Here is a 25,321-nt window from a genome sequence, read left to right on the forward strand (position 1 = left end):
TTTGCATGCTAGAACCGGGTACAGGTACTTTCTAAGAGCTGTACAGAAAAAGTCTCGATTCTTCCTGACGCTGAGCTATAATGCGGAACACCTAAAACCGCTGCTGGAAATTCCCCCACGGGACTTCCGTAGTCTCTAGGGCACTTAGATCTAGACCCATTCTTAAACTCCTACCTTTCTCACCTGCCATGTTCTTTAGCTTGTGGTTTCCAATTTCCTAACCCTTCAACCTCACCCCTCGAATTAGTCCAATCAAACTTTCCCTTCTTAGATCTCTTCCTTATATTTGCTTCAGGAAACGCCCACGAAGATCACGTAGCCAAATTTGTCCTTCACGGTGCTCCGTAATTCTCCCGACTGTTCCACCGCCTTACCTTACCTCCTCTTAGCTCCGCCCCGCCCCTTCTCCTTTTCTCCCCCCCCCCCCCCAAACAGGCCTGCGCTTGCGCACCTCTAATTCAGGCGCTTTCCTTTTCCTGGCAACCAATCCACTTCCTGCCTCCGGTTCGCAGAACACTCCCCTCCTTAGCTAGGGCCCGTGCTCGAGGTGCTGGTTGTGGCTGTCTTATTGATTGCCAGTCTAAACAATTCTTTCCTTTCATGAAGTTGGCAATTAGAACGAGCCGCTAAGTGTGTGGCATCTAGCTGAGCCTTTTCTCGCAATAGAACACCCTGCTAAGGGCAGCAGTATGCCGGAGGATAGGCGACGGAACTGTTATCGATCTGGCAACTTAGTGGATAGCTTCTTCCTCCTCGCCTTCCTCTGCCCTGCCCCCACTCGCTGCCTGTCCGCGCTGGTGAGTGGCGGGCGGAGGGCCGGCGGGAGGAGGGAAGAGGGGGAGCTGAGGGAAGGCGGGCCCTCGGCTCCGAGATAGGTGGGGGGAGGGGAGGGGAGAGTCTGAGCGCTGGAGTTGGTGCTGGGAAACCCGGGGCTAATGTTGACAACAGGCTCGAGGTGAGTCCCGGAGAACCTCCTTGCCCTCCGCTCCAACGACTGGGAAGAAGCGGGGCTGGGAGGCACCGGCCTGGACTCCTACTCCCTGGGGGACCCAAGAGGCGACTCCTCACCCCAGCGCTCCGGGGGCGGCAAGCAGGAGACGGACCGCGGGTCCAGCGTCGTCCTCCTCAGCTCCTGTTCTCTGAAGCTTCCACCAACGTGGGAGCCCCTGGCCCGGGGCAGGCGTGAGGGGCGCCTGCCCCACACGCCGAGGCTGGGCCTCGCGGCTGGCGGCGGCGAGCCTGCTGTGTCGGGGTGAAGGTGTTGGGGGTGTGGAGCAGAGCGAGGCGAGGCTGGGGAAGCTCTTTGGGAGTCGTGAGGGAAGCGAGGGCGAGGAAGTGTGGAGGGTGCTCGTGTTGGAGGATGTGGAGTAGGGAGACCAGCCGGAGATTCTCGTTCTTCGGTGGTGAGGAAGTGTGGGGTGCTAAGTTACATGGGGTGCGAAGTTAGGGTTGGGGCAAGGATGGTCACCGTAGATGTAGCCGCAGGAAGGGGAGTTGTGGCGGGGAAGCGTGTTAGGTGTAGAAATGTGGAGCGAGAGCAGGGGTTTGTGGGAGATGCGTGTTTAGGGGAAGGGGTTTGGGAGTATTTGGGAATGGTGGGCGTAGATTATTTGGTTAACTTCTTTTTAGTCTCATAGGCTGGTGATTCTCCACTTTGCCTTCATCCCAAATCTTCTGGTACTCTTGTTAGTGCTGTTGAACTAAGGAGATGATCACAGGATACCTGGTCTCCAGGTTGGCCAAGCGGAGCCAGCTCACAGGCTCGGGGGTACACACTGCACCGGACCTTCAGTTCTCTTTTTGTTTTAGGATTTGTACGTAGTGATGCATCAGACCAAAGTGAAACTATTATTCAGCCTTCTCATTTATTATAGTTTTAGGTGTTTATAAAAATCGTACAGCTCATCAAGACAATTTTTGAACTGTGGTGAAATTTCTAAAAACTTTGAATGAGTCTTTAATATTAAGGACGTTTTTTACATTCAAAGACTGGTAACTAATGCCCCTTAATGTGCGGTTCTGCCCTTAGAACATTTGAATAACAGAATTAAAAGGTAAACAGAGCCCTTTCAGAGCAGTCTGATCGTGATTTCATACAGACTCCATATGGTGCTTTGCAAAGGATTAGCTTTAAAAAGGAAACTCTTTCTTTGCACTCTGTCCCCCAGTACGCTTCGTTGGTACCTGTTTTACTAGTAAAGTAGTTTTGCTTTCTTTTGAAAGTTCAGAGTATATTTAGAAAACCAAATAAAACATGAAGTCCAAGGGCTAGGAGACTATTTGGTGGTTTTAAAGCATGGCTTCATTTTAAGGACCATCCGAATGTTACTGTACTCAGCAAAATAATTTGTAAGAGCTAGTTTCAGTCAAAAGATCACTAATTTTTATCTGTATTACTTTGAAATAGACTCTTTAAAGTTTTAGTTTTTATTTGAAAAACTTTTTGAAACATGTTAGGTAAAATATTTGTCTCTATTGAAGCATGGATTTATTAAAATAATTTAAAATTTAGCACTTTATTAAATGTAATTTAATGCTCAGTTTAGTTTTTTAACTCAATATATCACAAATGTATACTGATCTGAATTATCTTGTTTGTTTATTTTATTTTATTTTTTTTAATCTTAGAGAGTCAGAGTATAGAGTGGAAAAGAGCACTGGGCAGAGGGTCTTGTCCCAGCCACTAAACTTGTGTAATCTTGGGCATGGCACTCTTCTGTTGCCACCTCGATGTAGAAATTGAGAATTGGAGTAGATGTAAATCTAGTAGTCCTAATTCAGAATCTCTCATTTTACAATCAACTTTTTAGTGTTCTGTGTGAAAGAAACTTTTTTGGTAACCCTCCCTTATGCTTGGTGCCATGTTAGAAGTTTAAGAACTGTCTAAGAAAGGTAGCCATATCTCCGTTTTATCAATGAATAGATTCAGAGAAGTTGTTGCCCAGTTTCCAGGTTGCAGAGTTCGGATGCAAACTTAAAGTTTTTCTGACTTGAAAGTCTATATTATTGTTATTATCATCATCATCATTCTTTTTAATTTTTATTTATTGATTTGAGAGAGAGGAAGGGGGAGAGAGAGAGAAGGAAAGAGAAACATCCATTCTTTTTCTACTTACGCATTCATTGGTTGATTCTTGTTTATTCCCTGACCAGGAATCAAACCCGCAATCTTGGCATATATAGACAGTGCTCTAACCCATTGTTTTTCAACCCCCAGCCCGTGTACCAGTCTGCCAGAAATTTCATGCTGGTCTGTGAAAGAGTTAACCACCCTGATGTTGTATGAATATTATAGACCTAGTGAGGTCGAATTAACTTATGCTCAGGGTAATTTTTGCGCTATTATTCCCTGAAATAATTATATTTTCACTGGTCCTCCCAAGTGTAAAAAGGCTGAAAAACCACTGCTAACCAACCGAGCTACTCGGCCAAGGCTCCATATAATTTTTTTACATGTTGCATTGCTACTTTTACACGAACATTTAGATTTTTGTCATTTTTTTTTCACTGAGATTTAGTTGCATGTATACTTGGGGTATATGTTTGAAATATAAGGATGAAATGATTCGAAGAAGATACCAGAACCAAGTCTTAAGGATCTTCTTTAAAATGTTTTTTTTTGTGTGTGTTTTTTTTTTTACAGAGACAGAGTCAGAGAGAAGGATAGACAGGGACAGACAGACAGGAACGGAGAGAGATGAGAAGCATCAATCATTAGTTTTTCATTGTGCGTTGCAACAACTTGTTCATTGATTGCTTTCTCATATGTGCCTTGTGCCTTGACCGTGGGCCTTCAGCAGACCAAGTAACCCCTTGCTTGAGCCAGCGACCTTGGGCTCAAGCTGGTGAGCTTTTGCTCAAACCAGATGAGCCCGTGCTCAAGCTGGCGAGCTCAAGCTGGCGACCTTTAAGTCTCGAACCTGGGTCTTCCGCATCCCAGTCCAACGCTCTATCCACTGCGCCACCGCCTGGTCAGGCTAAAATCTGTTTTATTATGCTCTAGAGTGGATCTAATTCATGAGTGCCTACTACAGTTTGATATAGTAGGCACTTAAAAATTTATTAAGTGGCCCTGGCCGGTTGGCTCAGTGGTAGAGCGTCAGCCTGGCGTGCAGAGGTCCCGGGTTTGATTCCCGGCCAGGGCACATAGGAGAAGTGCCCATCTGCTTCTCCACCCCTCCCCCTCTCCTTCCTCTCTGTCTCTCTCTTCCCCTCCCGCAGCCGAGGCTCCATTGGAGCAAAGATGGCCCGGGCGCTGGGGATGGCTCCTTGGCCTCTGCCTCAGGCGCTAGAGTGGCTCTGGTCGTGACAGAGCGAGGCCCCGGAGGGGCAGAGCATCGCCCCCTGGTGGGCGTGCCGGGTGGATCCCGGTCGGGCGCATGCAGGAGTCTGTCTGACTGTCTCTCCCCGTTCCTAGCTTCAGAAAAATACACACACACAAAAAAATTTATTAAGTGAACTATTGAGAGTCACAAATGTTTGGGAGACTCTTTAAGCTAATCAACAGTAATCTTTTATGAATTTTTCAGAGTTCAGATGAGTTTCTTAATGTTTTAACTGAATGATATCTAATTTTATTTTAAAAAAATGACGTTAATTGTAAATTTAGATACCATTTAATTGTCGGGAAACTCTATCCCTTGTATTGCTGATACACTTGTTGATGCTTACTATCAAAATTCAAATTCTATGTAAACATTTTTTTTTTTTTGCACGCAATAACAAATGTCCCTAAATAAGACTGTCTTGGTATTTTAAGAATTATCTTGCCCCTGAACACTTTATCTAGACTCTGCCAAAATTTAAAGATGTAATACAAAACTGCTTAGCCATTATAAGGGAGACTCTACTGCGATACATAATTCTTTGATTTTTCTTGGTATCAGTGATGAAATCTTCCAACTCATCGTTCGGTACTCTGAAGGTACTTAATAACTTTGGTTAAGAACATGGGCTCATCAGATTCCATTATCTGTGGAGGCCTTGGTCAGGTTACTTGATCAAGTTTCAGTTTACACATTTATAAAATAGGGAAAATAATACCCACCTCATAAAGATTTTATATTTAAATGAGATAAAGTATATATTTACTGTGGACCAATGAATGGTATTACCCTCTCTTTTGAAAATTTGTTTGCTTTAGGATAGGTATTTAATTGAAGCGGTATAAGATTGATAACTATACTTCAATATAGATGTTAACACTGTTTTGCCGCATAAGTAAGTAGTTAATACTTAAATAGGATTAACAAACTTTTTTTTTCTTTTTCTGATTCCACCACTGAGGTTAACTAAAGCCTTTGGATGTTGTATTAAAAACTGGGGAGGCCTGACCTGTGGTGGCGCAGTGGATCAAGCGTCGACCTGGAACTCTGAGGTCGCCGGTTCAAAACCCTGGGCTTGTCTGGTCGAGGCACATATGGGAGCTGATGCTTCCTGCTCCTCCCCCCCTTCTCTGTCTCTCCCTTTCTTTCTCTCTAACTCTCTCTCTCTGTCTTCTCTAAAATGAATAAATAAAAAAAAATAATTAAAAAAAAACTGGGGAGTTAAATAGAAAATATTTTGGCTTTTTTTTCATACAACTTTCACATGATTTAGGAGTTAAAAAACATGAAGCATTGTCCATTAAAAATTATATTAAGACTAGTACTAAGTAGAGATACTAATTTTGAGAAACAAAAAAGCCTGAATTTTGCAGGGAAATAAATTTTTTTGTTCCAGAGTTTATTTCCAGCTAACTGTATAGCGCCTGTACTATAAACCAGTGCTATCCATTAGAACTTTCTGTGGTGATGAAAATGCTCCATATCTGCAAATGCCTGATTTGGTACCCACTAGCCACATGTGGAATTGAAGACTTGCCATCTGGATTATGATTATAAAGAACTTAATTTCAAAATGTATTAATTAACTTAGTGAGAGACAGAGGGGAGGGGCAGACAGGAAGGGAGAGAGGAGAAGCATCAACTCATTGCATCACTTTAGTTGTTCATTGATTGCTTCTTGTATGTGCCTTGACAGGCGTTAGGGGAGTGGGTGCTCAAGCTGAGCCAGTGACCCCTTACTCAAGCCAGTGATCTTGGGCTTCAAGCCAGTGATCCCATGCTCAAGCTGGCAACCTTGGGGTTTCAAACCTGGGACCTCAGGGTCCCAGGTTGACACTCTATCTACTGCACCACCACCAGTCAGGCACAAATTCTATTTAACTTTAATTAATTTACATGCAAGTACCACATATGGCTAGTGTAGTGTCTTTTTTATTTTCTTTTTTTGTTTTGTTTTGTTCTTTTAGTGTGCAGTGTTTTTGACTGGTGGCAATTTTGTCCCCAGGGATCATTTGGAAATATTTGGAGTAATTTTTGGTTAAAATGAGGGAGATATTACTGGCGTCTACTGCGTAAAATGCAGGGATGCTGCTAAAGTTGGTAAAGTGCACAGGATAGTGTTACCTACCCTGCCCCCAGCCAACCTCCTGCCCCCAAACAAAGACTTATCGTGCCCAAAATGTCAGCGTTGCTGAGGCTGAGAGACTTGGCTGGTAGCTACTGTATTGGCGAATAAAGAACAATGTACAGCCCTGGCCAGATAACTCTGTTGATTATAGTGCTTCCCTCAGAGCACAGAGGTTCTAGGTTCAATCTACAGTCAGGGCACATAGAGTAAGAGATTGATGTTCCCGTCCCCCTCCCCCTCCCCCTCCCCCTCCCCCTCCCCCTCCCCCTCCTCCTCCTCCTCCCCTCTCCCTCCCTTGTCACCTTCTCCTACCCTCTCCCAACCTCCCTATCCCTGTCTACCTCCTTTTCCCATCCTCTCCCTCCCTTCTTCTTTCTTCTTCTCCCCCTTCCCCCTTTTTTCCCTCTCCCCCTTCTCCCCCCTCCCCTACCCCCTCCCCTCTCCCCCCTCTTGCCTTTATCCTTCCTCTTTCCTTTCCTTCCTTCTCTCCCTTTCTCCCTCTCTCTCTCCCTCTCTCTCTCCCCCCTTCTCCCCCCTCTTTCCCTCTGTTCCTCTTCTCTCTCCTCTAAAATCAATAAATGAAAAGTTAAAAAAAACCCAGAATACAAAGATTTTTATAATCTTATTTATACATTAATTTTGACTAAAACTAAAGAGATTAAGAAGCTAGTCTAATTTGAGAATAGTTGACAGTTTTTGTATTTGAGTTTGATAAGATTAGAAGAATGAGGTAACGTTTGTGAATCTTCTATTGTCTATTTTGTCATTTGATTTATAGGTGGCAAGAACTCATTTATGTTTCTTAAATACTTCTGTTGAATATTGTATGAAATACTGTAACTAGCGTCTCAAAGGTTTTAAAAATTTTCGAGTTAATACTGTTCAAAATGTTTGATACATACTGAAGTGTTAATGATTAAGTGATATATGTATTTTGTAATTGATAGTTGAATTTGGGTGATGAATAGATGGAGGTTCCTTATATTGTGCTCTTTAGTTTTGTTTGTGTTTGAGTTTTTTGTTAATAAAAATATAGGCCCTGAGCCCTGGCTGGTTGGCTCAGTGGTAGAGTGTTGGCCTAGCATGTGGAAGTCCCAGGTTCAATTCCTGACGAGGGCACACAGGAGAAGCACCCATCTGCTTTTCCACTCTTCCCCCACTCCTTCCTCTCTTTCTCTCTTTCCTTCCCACAGCTAAGGCTCCATTGGAGCAAAGTTGGCCTGGGCACTGAGGATGGCTCCATGGCCTCTGCCTCAGGCGCTAGAATGGCTCCGGTAGCAACCCAGATGGGCAGAACATCGCCCCCTAGTGGGCATGCTGGGTGGATCCCGGCTGGGTGCATGCGAGAGTCTGTCTCTCTGCCTCCTGGCTTCTCACTTCAGAAAAATACAAAATAAAATAAAATAAAAGTAATGTGGAAGAATGTGGAAATTGACCATTAGATTATTTTATCACAGAAGTATTATTTATTTTGCAGGCATTTATTTAATATCTCACAATTGCGAAGTTGCATTAATGTATTTTGTTTAAAAATATGTCATCGTATCAAAAAGTCACTGTGTCTACAATACTGACATTCTTTTACTATTACAGATTGTCCTGGGTAACATAATGCCAGCTGAGCGTAAAAAGCCAGCAAGTATGGAAGAAAAAGAATCCTTGCTAAACAACAAGGAAAAAGACTGTGGTGAAAGGCGGCCAGTGAGCAGCAGGGAGAAACCTAAAGAGGAGATCAAGCTCCCTGCCAAGAAGGAGGTTATTAAGGTCCCTGAGGATAAAAAGAAGAAACTGGAAGAAGATAAGCGAAAAAAAGAAGACAAAGAACGCAAGAAAAAAGAAGAAGAAAAGGTGAAGGCAGAAGAGGAATTAAAGAAAAAAGAAGAAGAAGAAAAAAAGAAACATGAAGAGGAAGAGAGAAAGAAACAAGAAGAGGAGGCAAAACGACAGCAAGAGGAGGAAGCTGCCCAGCTGAAGTAAGAACGTTAGTGATTGATGTGGGAAATGGAGAGGTAGAGCTGTTTTGGAAAAACAGATTATGTGAAATAAAACTTTTTGGGTGCAGTTCTTTGAGAATTGGGAATATCTTATATGTTCTGTTAGTTTCACTGACTTGAGGAGGCATGCTTGTGGTGCTTTAATACTTTGAATTAAATAATAGTAATCTGAAACAATATTTTTTGAAGTATAGGGTAATTGGAATTATTTTGGATTTTAAAAAAGCTTTGTTTTTTTTAAATGATATAATTATCTTTTTTAGGTTGAGAGTTTTTAATGGCTGCTCTTTGTATTTACTGGGAGCCAAGTACAAGGAAGTGTATCAGTACATACCCTTAAGGCAGTCCTAATGAAGTTTTATGATCCTCATTTTACAGATTAATAAAATTTAAGAGGTTAAGTAACTTGCCTGAGGTCCCAGTAAACAGTGGGTGCTGGGATTTTAGCCTAGGTTGGCTGATTTTAAAAACCTTTGCCCTGCTTTGGCTGGGTAGCTCAGCTGGGTAGAGCATTGTTCCTATACATCAAGGTTGCAGGTTTGGTCCCCGGTCAGGAGACACACAAAAATCATCCAATGAATGCATAAATAAGTGAACCAACAAATGGATATCTCTCTCCCTCTCTCCCCCTCTCCCCCCTTCTATCTAAAATCAATGAAAAAAACCCCTTTGTCCTTAGGTACAGTTCTATAATGCCTTCCATTATTATCTTTATCTAAACTTATTTTTCCAAGTTTTATTTTATTTATTGGTTTTAAAGAGAGATGAAGGGGTTAGAGAGAAAGACATCAATTTGTTGTTTGTGGACAAGGCCCACCGGGGGTGAGGACGATGAAGATGCAGAGACCTGACTCTGGAGACCAGGTTCAGTGACGCAGATCCACTTTATTAAGGAAGTAAGCTAGCTTATATACATGGGCTCAGCCAATAGAATGTTACAGCATGTCCTTTATAGCCAATGGCTGAAAAGGTCAGGGAGCTGTCTGGTTAGCGCTGAGTCACTTCCTTACAGCGGGTGAGCTCCCTCCTGGGTGTGCCTAGGAGGGTTTCAGGTGCTGGAGTATTCTCACAGCATTGCATCAGCCACAGCTGCTAGGAATGCGCTCTGCGCTCTACCTACAGTTCCACTCATTATGTATTCGTTGGTTAACTCTCATATGTGCTCTGATTGGGGATTGAACCTGCAACCTTGGTACATCAGGACGACACTCTAACCAAGTAGGCTATCCTGCCAGAGGGGGATCTGAATTTATTAACCTTGTAAGTCTATGCGAGTACTATAGTAAATGGTGAAAACCGTGGTAGTCCTCATCGGAAGGCTGCTAGGGTATAGTGCAAATGACAGTTGTTGAATAACGGGAGCTTTTCTCTTTCTATATACAATTTAAAAATCTGTTTGCAAACATGAGTTGTATGGATCTGTAGAATAGTTCAGCCATATACTTTCTTCCAAAAGTTGTTTAGTACAGTATTTCTATTTTTTTTTTTTTTTGTATTTTTCTGAAGCTGGAAACAGGGAGAGACAGTCAGACAGACTCCTGCATGCGCCTGACTGGGATCTACCCGGCACGCCCACCAGGGGGCGACGCTCTGCCCAACAGGGGGCGATGCTCTGCCCCTCCGGGGCGTTGCTCTGCTGTGACCAGAGCCACTCCAGCGCCTGGGGCAGAGGCCAAGGAGCCATCCCCAGCTCCCGGGCCATCTTTGCTCCAATGGAACCTCGGCTGCGGGAGGGGAAGAGAGAGACAGAGAGGAAGGAGAGGGGGAGGGGTGGAGAAGCAGATGGGTGCCTCTCCTGTGTGCCCTGGCCAGGAATCGAACCCGGGACTTCTGCACGCCACGCTGATGCTCTACCACTGAGCCAACCGGCCAGGGCCAGTATTTCTATTTTTAATAAGGAACTGGAGCCTTAAGTCTATATTCTAGTTTTGGAATATTTGGAACCGTGATTCTTGAGAGTTTCTTGCTTATTTTATATTTTACTTTTTTTTTTTACATTCACAGGGCTATTTTCAGTTTTATTGTATCTTTTGCTCCTTCTTCCCTCCTTTACAAAGAGCTTACTTAAAACAACAACAGCCAAAAACCCAATTTGGGGGGGTGGGAATTAAAACATATGCAAAAATAGAATGGAATAATGACCCAAACCCCACCCTCCCATCTATGCAGCATCAATAATTATGTACTTCCCCTCCCTGGAGTTTTTTTTTTTTTTTTTAAGTAAGGGGGGGAGATAATGAGACAGACTCCCACATGCTCCCTGACTGGGATCCTGATGCTTGAATCTGAGCTATTTTTAGCACCTGAGGCTGTCCTGCTCTGACAGAGTTATCCTTAGCACCTGATGCTTGAACCAAATGAGCCACTGGTTGTGGGAGGGGAAGAAGGAGAGAAAGGGGAGGAAGGGGTGGAGAAGCAGGTGGTTGCTTGTCCTGTGTGCCCTGACTGGGAGTTGAACCCAGGAAGTCCATATGCCAGGTGGACGCTTTGTCCTCTGAGTCATGGGCCAGGGCCCACCTGGAGTATTTTAAAACATCACATTCTCTCGCCTGTATATAATTTCATTATATATTTTAAAATATTTTTAAAATAGATAGAAATTGAGTTACTTAATGTATATATATAATGTACTGCACAAGTCAGTGGTTTTTTTTTGTTTATTTGTTTTTTTGAGGGAAAGAGGCGGGAAGGGAGAGAGATGAGAAGCACTATAATTTTATTTTATTTATTTATTTTTTTGTATTTTTCTGAAGTTGGAAACGGGGAGGCAGTCAGACAGACTCCCGCATGTGCCCGACCAGGATCCACCCGGCATGCCCACCAGGGGGCGATGCTCTGCCCATCTGGGGCGTTGCTCTGTTGCAACCAGAGCCATTCTAGCACCTGAGGCAGAGGCCATAGAGCCACTCCCAGTGCCCGGGCCACCTTTGCTCCAGTGGAGCCCTGGCTGCAGGAAGGGAAGAGGGAGACCGAGAGGAAGGAGAGGGGGAGGGGTGGATAAGCAGATGGGTGCTTCTCCTGTGTGCCCTGGCCGGGAATTGAACCTGGGACTCCTGCACGCCAGGCCGACGCTCTACCACTGAGCCAACCGGCCAGGGCCTAGTTGCATAATTTTAGTTGTTCATTGATTGCTTCTCATATGTGCCTTGACCTGGGTTCTCCAGTTGAGCCACTGACCCCTTGCTCAAGCCAGCGACCATGGGATCATTTCAATGATCTCAAGCTGGCGACTTCGGGGTTTCGAACCTGGGACCTCAGCGTCCTAGGTCAACACTGTATCCACTGTGCTACCACCAGTTGGGCAGGTTATAGTTTCTTGAAGTGTACTCATTATTAATCCCGTGTGTGTGTGTTTCTGGGAGACTAGATACATATCCCTGTTCCCAGTGATGAATACAGTTCCCTGTTAACATATTGTAGTTTGAAGTGGGGAAAAAAAAATCAGAATTATAGGGTAGCTCAAGGATGGTTATCTCAGATGAAATTCTACTTTTTAAGAAATAAGGTGTGTTGTTTTTTTTGTTGTTGTTTTTAAAGTGGCAGGAGGGGAGATAATGAGACAGACTCCTGCATGTGCACTGACCAGGATCCACCTGACAACCCCTGTCTGGGGCCGATTCTCGAATCAACCAATTTTTAGTGCCTGAGGCTGATGCTTTCAGACCAGCTGGGCTATCCTCAGTGTCTGGGGCCGATATTCAAACCAGTGGAGCTTGGCTATGGGAGAAGAGGGAGAGAAGGGGAAAGGGACGGGAGAGAAGCAGATGGTTGTTTCTCTTTGTGTGCCCTGACCAGGAATCAAACCCAAGACATCCATATGCTGGGCTGAGTGTTCTTTTATAGGTATAATGTTTATTATTTGGCAATAGTATCCTTTGTAGACAAATTTTTCTTCTTTTATTCTAATTTTTAAAATCTGTTTTAGGTTTTATATCCTTCTGAAACATTTTATATTTTTTATGTTAAGCATTATATGTTTTGTCTGTCTTTTCAGCTTTATTGAGGTATAAATGACAAAAGTGCTTTATCCATTTAACTTACCAGTTGGCAGATTGATATTTAATCTAGTTATATAAAAACCTTTGCTTTACCAGTGTTATCAGTATGCTGGGTTCTTATTATCTTAAGTCAATAAGATGTCTTAAAGAGTAGTGAAAAGACCTTTTGCATCTTTTGTTTTTGAGTTCTAATGCTTATGTGATTACTTTTTCATTGGCTATCACTCTTAGGGGATTTGGCAATGATAATTCAAAGTAAATGGTATTTTATTTAGTTCTTTGCTTTTTTTATATATAGAGAGAAGGAGGAATCTCTTCAGCTTCATCAGGAAGCTTGGGAACGACATCAGTTAAGGAAGGAACTTCGTAGCAAAAACCAAAATGCTCCAGACAACCGACCAGAGGAAAATTTCTTTAGCCGACTAGACTCAAGTTTGAAGAAAAATACTGCTTTTGTCAAGAAACTAAAAACTATTACGGAACAACAGAGAGACTCCTTGTCCCATGATTTTAATGGCCTAAATTTAAGCAAATACATTGCAGAAGCTGTAGCTTCTATTGTGGAAGCAAAACTAAAAATATCTGATGTGAATTGTGCTGTGCACTTATGTTCTCTGTTTCATCAGCGCTATATCGACTTTGCTCCATCACTTCTGCAGGTTTGGAAAAAACATTTTGAAGCAAGGAAAGAAGAGAAAACACCTAACATTACCAAATTGAGAACTGATTTGCGTTTCATTGCAGAACTGACAATAGTTGGGATTTTCACTGACAAGGAAGGTCTTTCTTTGATCTATGAACAGCTAAAAAATATTATTAATGCTGATCGGGAATCACATACTCATGTTTCTGTGGTGATTAGTTTTTGTCGACATTGTGGAGATGACATTGCTGGACTTATACCAAGGAAGGTAAAGAGTGCTGCAGAGAAGTTTCATTTGACTTTTCCTCCTAGTGAGATAATTAGTCCAGAGAAACAACAGCCTTTCCAGAATCTTTTAAAAGAATACTTTACGTCTTTGACCAAACACCTGAAAAGGGACCACAGGGAGCTACAGAATACTGAGAGACAAAACAGGTGATTTTCAAATGTTTCTCAGAATTGAGAATTTATTTTGGAGCTCATATGTAAAAATGTTTAAAATCTTCATGCCACTGAACTTGGGGAAAAGGGCTCATTGCAGGTTTAACAATCCAGGAAAATTTCAAAGTGTAACAGTCAGTACTCATGTTTAAATATGAGTATATCATAGATTTTGAGTCTGATTTTAAAAGAAATCTGGCCAGTATATGATGATTTTTACTTTGAATTTGTTTTATTCCTGTGATTTAAAACTCAATGTCGAGGGATAAATTTTCTTTTCCTGTCACTTTAACTTATCTGCTATTCTTTTTCTGTGTGTTTCACTGTTCCTTCTCTATAACAGGTTTGCTTTCATTGTTTTGTATTTTATTGATAGCACTATTGATACATGCTGTTTTTAAAAAATGGGTTATTCATTATTAGTGGTATTTTAGGTCAGAAATTTGGAAAATAGTGTATCCAATTAGCTGTGAGAAAAGTATTTAATACTGCTATGTAAAGTGCATATACAGAGTATTTCTCCTAGGGATATCCATTTAAAATTTTAGAGAAGTGATGTCTTTGCACATGGTAATTAGTGGATACCTGATTTAAAGATGCCACTTTTGTTATTACAGGATACTGTAGACTACTGTGTAGCATCCTACCTAAGAGTCCTCAATAAAGTAGAAGTTGATAGTAATTGGTAAACTTTTATGGAGGGTGTATTTGGAGGAGGGCTGAGGGGGTACAGAAACAAGGCAATAGCAATAGCCTTTGGCTGAGTAATTTGCAGTTTTTTAAAGTTTATGGTTGAAAGTCTGAAATTGCTATTGATCAGGGATAAATATGGGGGCGTATACTTTTCTATTTCCATAAGACTTTAGTTGGGAAGGACTGACTGATTTAAGTAGTTACCACTAGAAGGTTATTGATTTAACCAGAAGAGCAGACTGTAATAGTTTATGCCAGTAGTAGTACAATTAGGACAGGGTCAAAATAGATGCAGAGGCTTAATGGCTAAACCTTGGTGGCTGATGGTCACTCAGAGGTGAGAATTTAAGATGGCAATGGTGTTCCTCAGGGTTTCTTAAAAAAAAATAACCCTTGTTTTGTGCTTTAAGTAGTGAGGGCTATTTTAAATGTTGAGGCAACTAGAATGTATTTATATAGTTAGTAACAAGTTATAAGGAAAACAGTGGTCCTTTGTTAATAAAATCTCACATATTTAAGGTTTCTTAATTATGATTTACAGTGTTTTGTCACTTTTCCTGTCTTTTTCTTTTTTGCATATATTCTACCTAATAACAACTGATTTATAAGTATACTTTGACTCTTTTTATTGGCTACTTTAAGGATTTTTGGTATGTGTTTGCTTTTCATTGACCTCACAGAAGCATAGAAGCCAGAGGGCTATGATAATTTAATCACCTTTCCAGTGCAGGAATCCATTTTACAGGTTATCTGACAGATAAATTTTTTCTAAACCTCTCAAAAGTGATTAGTGCTCTGAGCCATTCCAATGTTGGACACATGTATTTGCTAGAAATTCAAACTGAAATTGAACTGCTCATAAAATAGTTCCCTTTGATTTCTTTTTTCTACTATAGATGGAACAAAGCTTCTCAAAGTGAGGGGCCATGATCTGTCTGTTTGCCTGTTCACAGTGAAGTATAGAACCTGAGACTAAGGATTTAGGTGTTTTTATAGCAATTTTTCTTTGTCACGATATTATTAACTGTATTTTGTAAAAGTGTCTGTACTGACTGGGAAAAATCATTCTCTTACCACAGATAGTTTGAGAAGCACTGGCTTCTCATTCAGATACTACTCCTATCTCAAATACAGGGTGGGGCAAAAGTAGGTTTATAGTTGTGAGTACATGGAGCAGTTTATTTATTTATTTTTTTTTTCAAATTTAGTGAGAAGAAAGGAGGCAGAGACAGACTCCTGCATGCACCCCAACCAGGATCCACCCAGAAAGTCCATTAAGGGGTGATGCTGTGCCTATCTGAGACCCTTGCTCAGGTGCTCAGCAGCTGAGCTCTTCTTAACCCCTGAGGTGTAGCTATCCTCAGTGCCCAGGGCCAACTCACTCCAATAGAGCCATGGCTGCAGGAGGGGTAGAGAGAGAGAGAGTGAAGCAAGAGGGGAGGGGTGGAGAAGCAGATGGGCGCTTCTGTGTGCCCTGACTGGGAATCGAACCTGGGACATCCACACATCAGGCAATCCACTGAGTCAACCAGCCATGGCCAAAACAGTTTATTATTATATTATTAATTATACTATTTTTTTTTTTTTTTTTGTATTTTTCCAAAGCTGGAAACGGGGAGAGACAGTCAGACAGACTCCCGCATGCGCCCGACCGGGATCCACCTGGCACGCCCACCAGGGGCGATGCTCTGCCCACCAGGGGGCGATGCCCTGCCCCTCCGGGGCGTCGCTCTGCTGCTCTGCAGCGACCAGAGCCACTCTAGTGCCTGGGGCAGAGGCCAAGGAGCCATCCCCAGCGCCTGGGCCATCTTTGCTCCAAAGGAGCCTTGGCTGCGGGAGGGGAAGAGAGAGACAGAGAGGAAGGAGGGGGTGGGGGTGGAGAAGCAAATGGGCGCTTCTCCTATGTGCCCTGGCCGGGAATGGAACCCGGGTCACCCGCACGCCAGGCCGACGCTCTACCGCTGAGCCAACCTGCCAGGGCCAATTATACTATTTTCCATATGAACAACTATAAACCTACTTTTCCCCTCTCTGTATTTGTAGATGGCTCAGATGTTTCCCTTTAAATCTTCTTCAGGCTTAATATCTCTGGTTCTTTCAGTTTGCTCCTTGATATCCAGACACTTCACTGTTCTTAGGGACCTGTGTTTAGATGTGTTCTTTTCTGTCCAGGACCTAAAATTCCATTCTTTTGAGTTTTTGTTAGGCTTATATACACACCTAAGGCTTAATTTGTCAAATGAACTAGATTTTGTGTTTTTATTTTTGTTGTTTTTTGAGAGAGAGATGGGGAGAGAGAGGGGAAGGAGAGATGGGAAGCATCATCTCGTAATTGCTTCACTTTAGTTGTTTATTGATTGCTTCTCATACATGTTAGGGGTCTCAAGCCAGCAGCCTTTGGGCTCTATCCAGAGACCTTGGGGTCATATAGATCAGTGGTTCCCAATCTTTTTTGGGCTAGGGACCGGTTTAATGGCAGAAAATATTTTCACGGATCGGCCTTTCGAGTGGGATGGATAAATGTATCACGTGATCGAGACAAGCGTCAAGAGTGAGTCTTAGACAGATGTAACAGAGGGAATCTGGTCATTTTTAAAAAATAAAACATCGTTCAGACTTAAATAGAAATAAAACAGAAATAATGTAAGTTATTTATTCTTTCTCTGCAGACCGGTACCAAATGGCTCACGGACCGGTACCGGTCCGCGGCCCGGGGGTTGGAGAGCACTGATGTAGATGATCTCGGGCTCAAGCTGGTAACCCGTGCTCTATCTGGCATGCCTGCATTCAAGCCAGCAAGCTTGGGCTCAAGCTGATGAGCCTGCACTCTAGCTGGTGAAACCACTCTCAGGGTTTTGAACTGGAGCCCTCAGCATCCTGGGCCTACACTTAGTCCCTGCACCACCACTGTCAGGTTCAAATGAACTCTTGCCAAGCCAGTTCTTCACCTTGAACTAGGTAAAGAAGTTTTTTTTTTTTTTTTTCTGAAGCTGGAAACCGGGAGAGACAGTCAGACAGACTCTCGCATGCGCCCAACCGGGACCCACCCGGCACGCCCACCAGGGGCGATGCTCTGCCCATCAGGGGGCGATGCTCTGCCCATCAGGGGGCGATGCCCTTCCGGGGCGTTGCTCTGCCGCGACCAGAGCCACTCTAGCGCCTGGGGCAGAGGCCAAGGAGCCATCCCCAGTGCCCAGGCCATCCTTGCTCCAATGGAGCCTTGGCTGCGGGAGGGGAAGAGAGAGACAGAGAGGAAGGAGGGGATGGGGGTGGAGAAGCAAATGGGCACTTCTCCTATGTGCCCTGGCCGGGAATCAAACCCGTGTCCCCCGCACGCCATGCCGATGCTCTACCGCTGAGCCAACCGGCCAGGGCCGGTAAAGAAGTTTTTTAACCTAATTACAGACTTATCTCTTTGTAAACTTTATTTGGATGCTTTTGGCATAATCATTTTAACCTAAGGATAATTTTGAACACAGTTTATATTATTAATTGTACTTCTCCACACTGGTCCTTTCAGCTTGATAACATCTATTTTGTCATTATTCAAGTCATCATGAAAATTTTATTTTTTTTAAGAATGATTTTATTTATTTATTAAGGGTTTTATTTTTTGATTTTAGAGAAAGGAAAGAGAGAAAGAGAGAGAAAGGCAGTGGGGAGGAGCAGGTATGTGCCTTGACTAGGCAAGCCCAGGGTTTTAAATCTAAGACCTCAGCATTCCAGGTCAACACTGTCCACTGCGCCACCACAGGTCATATCACGAAAATTTTGAAGAGGAGGATGTTAAAAGTACAGCTTTGTGATCTTTCTCTAGAAACTTTGACTAATGTAAATATAGAGCCATTAACCTGTGATAATGAGAGGAGGTTATTTACTTAGTATAAATTGATCTTAGCAGATAAATTAGATATAATAATTTGGGGGATATGAGAATCTTAATCACAATATAGAAAATAACTGACATTTGGCTTAATAACTTCTGAGCCTTAGGATAGCTTCAGTTTGAGTAGCCTCTAGTAAAGTGATTTAAATACCTGACAGCAAAGAAGATATGAGGAATGGATTAGTGCAGTTCCTTACTTGGCCTAATGTTAGTCTCTTTGTGAGAGGGCACATTACAGTGTATTGTTAAAATGACTACTATAGTGCCCTAGCCAGTTGGTTCAGGTATAGAGCCTCGGCCTGGCGTGTGGAGGTCCCCGGTTTGATTTCCGGCCAGGGTACACAGGAGAAGCACCCATCTGCTTCTCTACCCTTCCCCCTCTCCTTTCTCTTTATCTCTCTCCTCCCCTCCTGCAGCCAAGGCTCCATTGGAGCAAAGTTGGCCCGGGTGCTGAGGATGGCTCCATGGCCTCCTCCTCAGGCGCCAGAATGGCTCTGGCCACAACGGAGTGATGCCCCAGAGGGGCCGAGCATCACTCCCTAGTGGGCATGCCAGGTGGATCCTGGTTGGGTGCATGCGGGAGTCTGACTGACTGCCTCACTACTTCTAACTTTGGAAAAATACAAAAAAACCAAAAAAGACTACTATAGTTTTTAACATTTTCTCCCTCTCAGTCATTATCTAGTAGGTGTTTTGAGGTTTCTCTACATTATGGGAATAAATTACAAACAGTAGTTTTTGCCAGTACAGTTTCTCTTAGGCATGATAATGCTAGAAATCTAATGGATATTTAAGACTCATATGTAGTTAAATTATAGTACTTTAAGCCTTTATTCAATATCTTGATGATGATCATTTAAAAAAAGTCAAATACACTGTTTTCAGTCTATAAATCCCAAATGCTCTGGTCATTTTAATTAGTTTGGCATATGGCACCATTCTTAAAGTCTTAGTCTGTACTTAGTAAAGTCTATACCTAAAAATTCATTCAGCTAATTAAAAAAAGTAGAGTAATAACATCTCTGGTGTTTTCTTAAATCCACTGTAATAAGTAAAGGAAAGGCAGGCAGTACAGTGACTGAATGAATGAGACTTACAGTCTCAACTGTTCTGTTCTCGTGTTACCTAGGCTGATTCTGTCTCTAAGCCACTGAGGGATTTAGATACAGTATTATAATTCAGCTGACCCTAGGATTGGGTGGATTCTAATAAATTTGAGTTTATAAGCTTTTTTGTACTTAAGAGAATATTAGTTTTAAAAATACATTCTGGTTAAGTGATTGATCAGGGGAATTATAATTAATATTTATACATTTCAAAACATCAGGTAATATTTGCCAATTTAGAGTTAATAGCTTTACTTCTTGGTAGATTTTGCTTTGTATTACATGCAGTTCTCTTTATATTTGAAATGCTTTATACTTTGAGGTACTATTCATATAGAGGTGATATGACCTATTTTTGGTGGAATGTAATAACAATTGGTTGAAGAAATGACTTAATTTTTATTAGATATAACTTAATTGTGTAACAGAATTGTTCCTTGCAGTATAGTGAAAATCATGAATTCAGATATTTAGTTAGAATTTTTGCTTGAATAATTCTGAAGTATCTGAATTCCTTTTTCCTAATTGATGGGAATGGTGGCAAGTTTTTCTATTTAATACTGGTGAATTACAACCTTCATAATTGAATATTGAGTTCAGCAGCAGTAAGTGATTTGCTTTAAAGTTTATTAAAAAAATAAATGTAGGTAGAATGCAGGCTTTCCCCACCCCCATTGTTATTAAAATCAGGGAGATATTTTTTATTAATGCAAATTCATGAGACATTACCAATGTTGAAACTTAAAAACATATTGACCTCAAATTAAATAGTGTTGCTCTTACCTTTCACATTACTTCCAGGTAAGTTGTACCTTGCTTTTACAGGTAGATTGTTTGATGACTTCTGTAGTATTTTAAGCACTGTTAAGATGTTATGTCATTGTACTTTAGACTTAGAGGCTTTAACAATTTTATAACTGCTCTAAAATTGTTACCTCCTTGCAGGTATTGTCTGGTTCTGACTCAGTGACTTTGACATAATTGTTTGATAAATATTTTGATTGAGTATATGCTTAACTCTGCTCTAGTATTTTTACATACAAGATTATAAGACATTCAGAACCAAATTCTAAAATGAACCCAAAGGAAAATGTAAGTTAATTGTCATGAAAATTTGATAATGTACTAAATGAGATGTAAAGTAAAACCTAGTAGTTTTTCATGGGTCTGCTTCATGATTACTTTTTCAAGATTTTAGCCATGTGTTCCGTGTTATTTTGCATGACTCCACAGGGTAAAAGTTAAAATGGATTTTCTGTTTTCTTGTTCAGATGTTTTTCTTTTATAATTTGACTAATAGAAGATCAAAAAATACTTGGCATTGAAGTTCTTGCCTTTTCAGAGGAAGGCTGGTTTTTTCCTTGTGAAAATACTGTTTTACATTAATAATACTAGAGAGTACATTATATGTATGATCTTAATTGATAACAATACCCTTGAAAGAAATACCTCGATTTTGAATATGATAGATTTAGGGATTAAAGAGTTTGCCCAATGTAACTTAGATTTTATTTATTGAATTTTAGAGAGAGGAGAGAGAGAATGAAAGAGGGGGAGAGAGAAAGAGTGGGGAGAAACAGGATGCATAAACTCATAGTAGTTGCTTCCTGTATGTGCCTTGACCAGGCAAGCCCAGGGTTTCCAACTGGTGACCTCAGTGTTCTAGGTCAACGCTTTATTCACTGTGCTATATACCATAGATCAGGCTTGCCCAATATGACTTTGATAGCAAGTGACAGAATCAGGCCCTTTCCTACCTCTTTGTACTATATTTTTCACATCTTCCACAGCGCTCATCTTTATCTGTATTTAATACTTGTACTTGTTTTTTATTTTTTTAATTTAATAGTTTTGGACCTTTTTTTTTTTTTAACATTTTTATTTATTGATTTGAGAGTGAGAGAGAGAGGAAGAGTGGGTGGGGGCAGGAAGCATCAACTTGCATCATTTGCCTCTTGAGTATGTGCTTTGACCTGGCAAGCCCTGGGCTTCGAACCTGTGACCTCAGCATTCCAGGTTGTCACCTAATCCGCTGAATCCCCACATCTTTGACTTATATATTATGAGGGACATTCTAATTTTAATAGTATTAAGTACCAAGTGGATAATTTTACTCTAATTTAAAAGGCAGTATGTCCAGTGGTTATGAGCATGGGCTTTGAAGCCAGAGTTGCTTGGGCTCCTCTTAGATCTGTCATTTACTCATTCTGTAACTGAGGACAAGTTACTTTACATCTCTCCTTTATTTTTCTTTTCTGTAAAATAGAGTAACAGTAGCACTTTGAAGTAAATGTGGACAATGTAATGAATTTATTTATGTGAGCACTTAATAATATACTGCTCACAAAAATTAGGGGATATTTCAAAATGAATATGAAGTGATTAAAAAAAGAAGCACTTGGCTTTTTTTTATTAAACGAACGTCAGAAAAGCAAACGACAAGTCAAAGAAAGTTCAGTTATGCAAATGAGATGCAAACTCAGTATTGTGATTGAGTAGTAAGTGACATATCAAATGCTTCTTTTTTTATCGCTTCATATTTATTTTGAAATATCCCCTAATTTTTATGAGCAGTATAGTATCTAGCTCATTGTAAGTATACAAGAAATGTTAGTTTGCTCTTAATATATTGCCTGCCTAAGAAACTTTCAAATGAGGATTTTTCTCAATGCCTTTTTATGAGTTAGAAAATTTATGTTAGCCTTTCTAAACTTTCATAGCTTATTTTAAAAATTCATTTTTTAAAACTATACCAAACAAACCTGACCTGTGTTGGCAGTGGGTAAAGTGTCAACCTGGAACACTGAGGTTGCTGGTTTGAAACTGTGGGCTTGCCTGGTAAGGCACATATGAGAAGCCACTATGAATTGATGCTTCCTGTGCCTCAACCCCCCTGCCTTTCTCTTTCTCTCGCTCCTCTCTCTAAAATCAATAAATAAAATGTGCCTAACGTGCGTTGGTCCAGTGAATAAAGTGTCGACCTACAATGCTGAGGTTGCCAGTTTGAAACCCTGGGTTTGCCTGGTCAAGGCACATATGGGAGTTGATGCTTCCTGTTCCTCCTCCCCTCTTCTCTCTCTCTCTCTGTAAAATAAATAAAATCTTAAAAAATATTTTAAAAATAAAATCAAATCAGTAAATGTTAAAATCTATGCAAAACAAGTAAGCAATATACAAAATAAAAAATATCAAGAAAATCAAGCAGTCATAAAAATGAAAAAACCCAAAAATATATGTTTTCTTATATTTTTTTAAGTTTATTTGAGCCAGGTGTCAACAATTTCCAGGAAGCAAAGTCTCAGTGGATTGAGAAAATGGTCCCAAAATATGTTAATACTAGAATTTTTTTGACTTTTATTTATTTTTATTTTTTATTTTTTGTACTTTTCTGAAGCTGGAAAGGCGGAGGCAGTCAGACTCCCGCAAGCACCCCACCGGGATCCACCCAGCACGCCCACCAGGGGGCGTTGCTTTGTGGCGACCAGAGCCACTCTAGCGCCTGAGGCAGAGGCCATAGAGCCATCCCCAGCGCCCGGGCCAACTTTGCTCCAATGGAGCCTCAGCTGCGGGAGGGGAAGAGAGAGACAGAGAAGAAGGAGAGAGGGAGGGGTGGAGAAGCAGATGGGCGCCTCTCCTGTGTGCCCTGGCCAGGAATCGAACCCGGGACTTCCGCACGCCTGGCCGACGCTCTACCACTGAGCCAACCGGCCAGGGCCTGACTTTTCTTTTAAAATCATAATGATTACTTCAGGAATGGATTACTTGATATTTTCTGTCAGATTTACAATACTAAATTAGTAATATAAAAACACTCCCAGTATTCAAGGATTGATGTATCCTAAGGCTGCTTCCAGACAATGATGTCTCACATATATTGGGTGAAGGAGGTCTACTTTCTTGTATTTTTATTACAATAAATATGACTTGGCATTAATATTGTTTCACTGCTTACTTTTCATATCTTTAAAATGGTGCTAGTACCTTTCTATTGTGTAGGATACCATAAGAGGGAAGTAACCCATTTATAATACATTTAATAATGATACTAACTCAGTTAACTCCAGTTACAACGGGAATTGGCAAACTGTGGTCTATAGGCAAATAAAGCCAACCACTAGTTTTCGTACAGCCAGTGACCTAAGAAAGAACTTTACCATTTAAAAACAATGGTTGAAAAAAGTCAAAAGAATATTTTGTTAAATATTAAAATTATATGTTCAAATGTTAGTGCCCATAAATAAAGCTTTATTGGAGTATAGTCACACTAATTTGTTTCTGAATTGTCTGTGCTTTTGTGTTATATCAGCAGAGCTGAGTAGTTGCAATAGACTATGATCTGCAAAGCCTAAAATATTTATTTGGCCCTTTGTAGAAAGTTTGCTGACCTCTAATTTATGTCAGTATCAAAGTATGACTTTGATTCAACTTTTTGTAATGTGCGTCTGAAGAGATTGTAATTAAAATATGTGGTGACTCATATCTTCAATTTCATTTTGCTTAGTGATACATTCCCATGGAGTTCACATAAAGAAATTTTGGTAAGACTTATATTGATGTACAGAAGAGGTACTCTTTCAACTGTGCTTCTTTCATGCAGATGTTTACTTCTTTCATGCAGATGTTCTAAAAAATTTAATCAAGCTGAAAATCTTTTCCTATGAACTTTATAAACTTATTTTAAAAACTGACATATACAGCACATTCATTAAAAAATGTTTTATTTTCATTAGAACCTCAAAATGATTTTAGGGATTTTTGAATGTTCACACACTTGTGATGGGGTTTATTTCTCTGCTTGAAGTTTAAAGTCTTACTACACGCTGTTGGTTTAGTCAAATGGTTAGTAAATGTATATTAAATAAATGGTTAAGGAAATAGATATGACTATGTATGTTTTGTGTATAACAGAACTCTTCTAATGCCATTACATGGTATCCTATACCGCTTACCAAATGCTTACAATATGATATAATTAGTAAACAAACCGACCAAAATCTAAGTTTTTTTCCCTGGGAACTATGCTTATTAGATAGACAGGAGGGAGAGAAGAAAAGCATCAAGTCATAGTTGCAGCACTCTTAGTTGTTAATTGATTGCTTCTCATCTATGCCTTGACGGGGGGCTCCAGTTGAGCCAGCGACCTTAGGCTTCAAGCCAGTGACCTTTGGACTCAAGCCAGCAACCATCGGGTCATGTTTATGATCCCATGCTCAAGCAGATGAGCCTGAGTTCAAGCTGGATGAACTCGTGCTCAAGCCGTCATCCTCAGAGTTTCAGACACGCTTGCTCAGAGTCCCACGTGGATGCTCTCTATCCACTGCGCCACCACATGGTTGGGCTAAAAAAATTTTGATCAAGGAATTGAGAATTGGGCTTGGGCAATGAGTATCTCTGAAGCTTCAAAGTTTTAAATTTGTTCCGGGAGGTCTGGAAAGGAACTGTAATGCATATAAAGGAAACTCATGAAATTAAATCACTTAATTGACCCAGTGCAAAGTCTTAGGCAAATGTTTGAAAGTGAGGTTGATACTGGAAGAGAAGTGTTCATTTTCTTTTCTAATAAAATAGTCATCACCTTGCTACTGCTTAACTACTATAAATCCTTAATGATTGTATAACCAACAACTGGTGTATATTCTTCAGGTCACCAGGATGTCAGAATTTGTTAGAGGAGTAAAATTGTAGGTTACATTATTTTGAGAGATTTTCCAGTTTCTTTTCAAGTACTGAAAATTTTGCATCTTAATTGTCAGAAGTTTTAAAATTTAGAATTATTATCCTTTTAACATAATTTGCTTCAGAATAAATGCTTAGGTTTTTATTAACATTTTTTCTAATAATACATTGCAGAACATTTATAGTAGCCTGCTTTTGAGTAGTATATTCAAATCATTTATTGATTTTTAGAGAGAGGAGAGAGAAAGGAAAGGGGGAGGGAGGAGCAGGAGGAATGGGGAAGCTTCAACTTGCAGTTGCTTCTCATGTGCCTTGAGCAGGCAAGCTTGGGGTCATGAACCAGCGCCTGGATCCCTTATCCACTGTGCCACCACAGGTTGGGCTCAAATAATTTTAAACTTCCAAAATGATATTTTAATAGAAACTTCTAA

The 25,321-nt window shown here is 41.0% G+C and overlaps 1 protein-coding gene across 4 annotated transcripts in view; it reads left to right on the top strand.

Moving 5' to 3' along the window:
• Positions 1-848: 848 nt before the first annotated feature.
• UPF2 (UPF2 regulator of nonsense mediated mRNA decay) overlaps positions 849-25,321 on the top strand; it is a 128,440-nt gene continuing 103,967 nt past the window's right edge. For 2 of the 4 annotated variants that reach the window (XM_066384624.1, XM_066384625.1), the window contains exons 1-3: positions 3,220-3,327; positions 8,047-8,426; positions 12,744-13,523. In XM_066384624.1, the coding sequence (XP_066240721.1) occupies positions 3,319-3,327; positions 8,047-8,426; positions 12,744-13,523 (1,169 nt within the window). In that variant the 5' untranslated portion in view covers positions 3,220-3,318. Of the gene's footprint in view, positions 956-3,219; positions 3,328-8,046; positions 8,427-12,743; positions 13,524-25,321 lie in introns of those variants that run through there. The other 2 variants (XM_066384626.1, XM_066384623.1) reach the window with 2 other exon arrangements.

Source organism: Saccopteryx leptura, chromosome 5, assembly GCF_036850995.1.
Source record: "Saccopteryx leptura isolate mSacLep1 chromosome 5, mSacLep1_pri_phased_curated, whole genome shotgun sequence".
NCBI classification, from domain to species: Eukaryota; Metazoa; Chordata; class Mammalia; order Chiroptera; family Emballonuridae; genus Saccopteryx; species Saccopteryx leptura.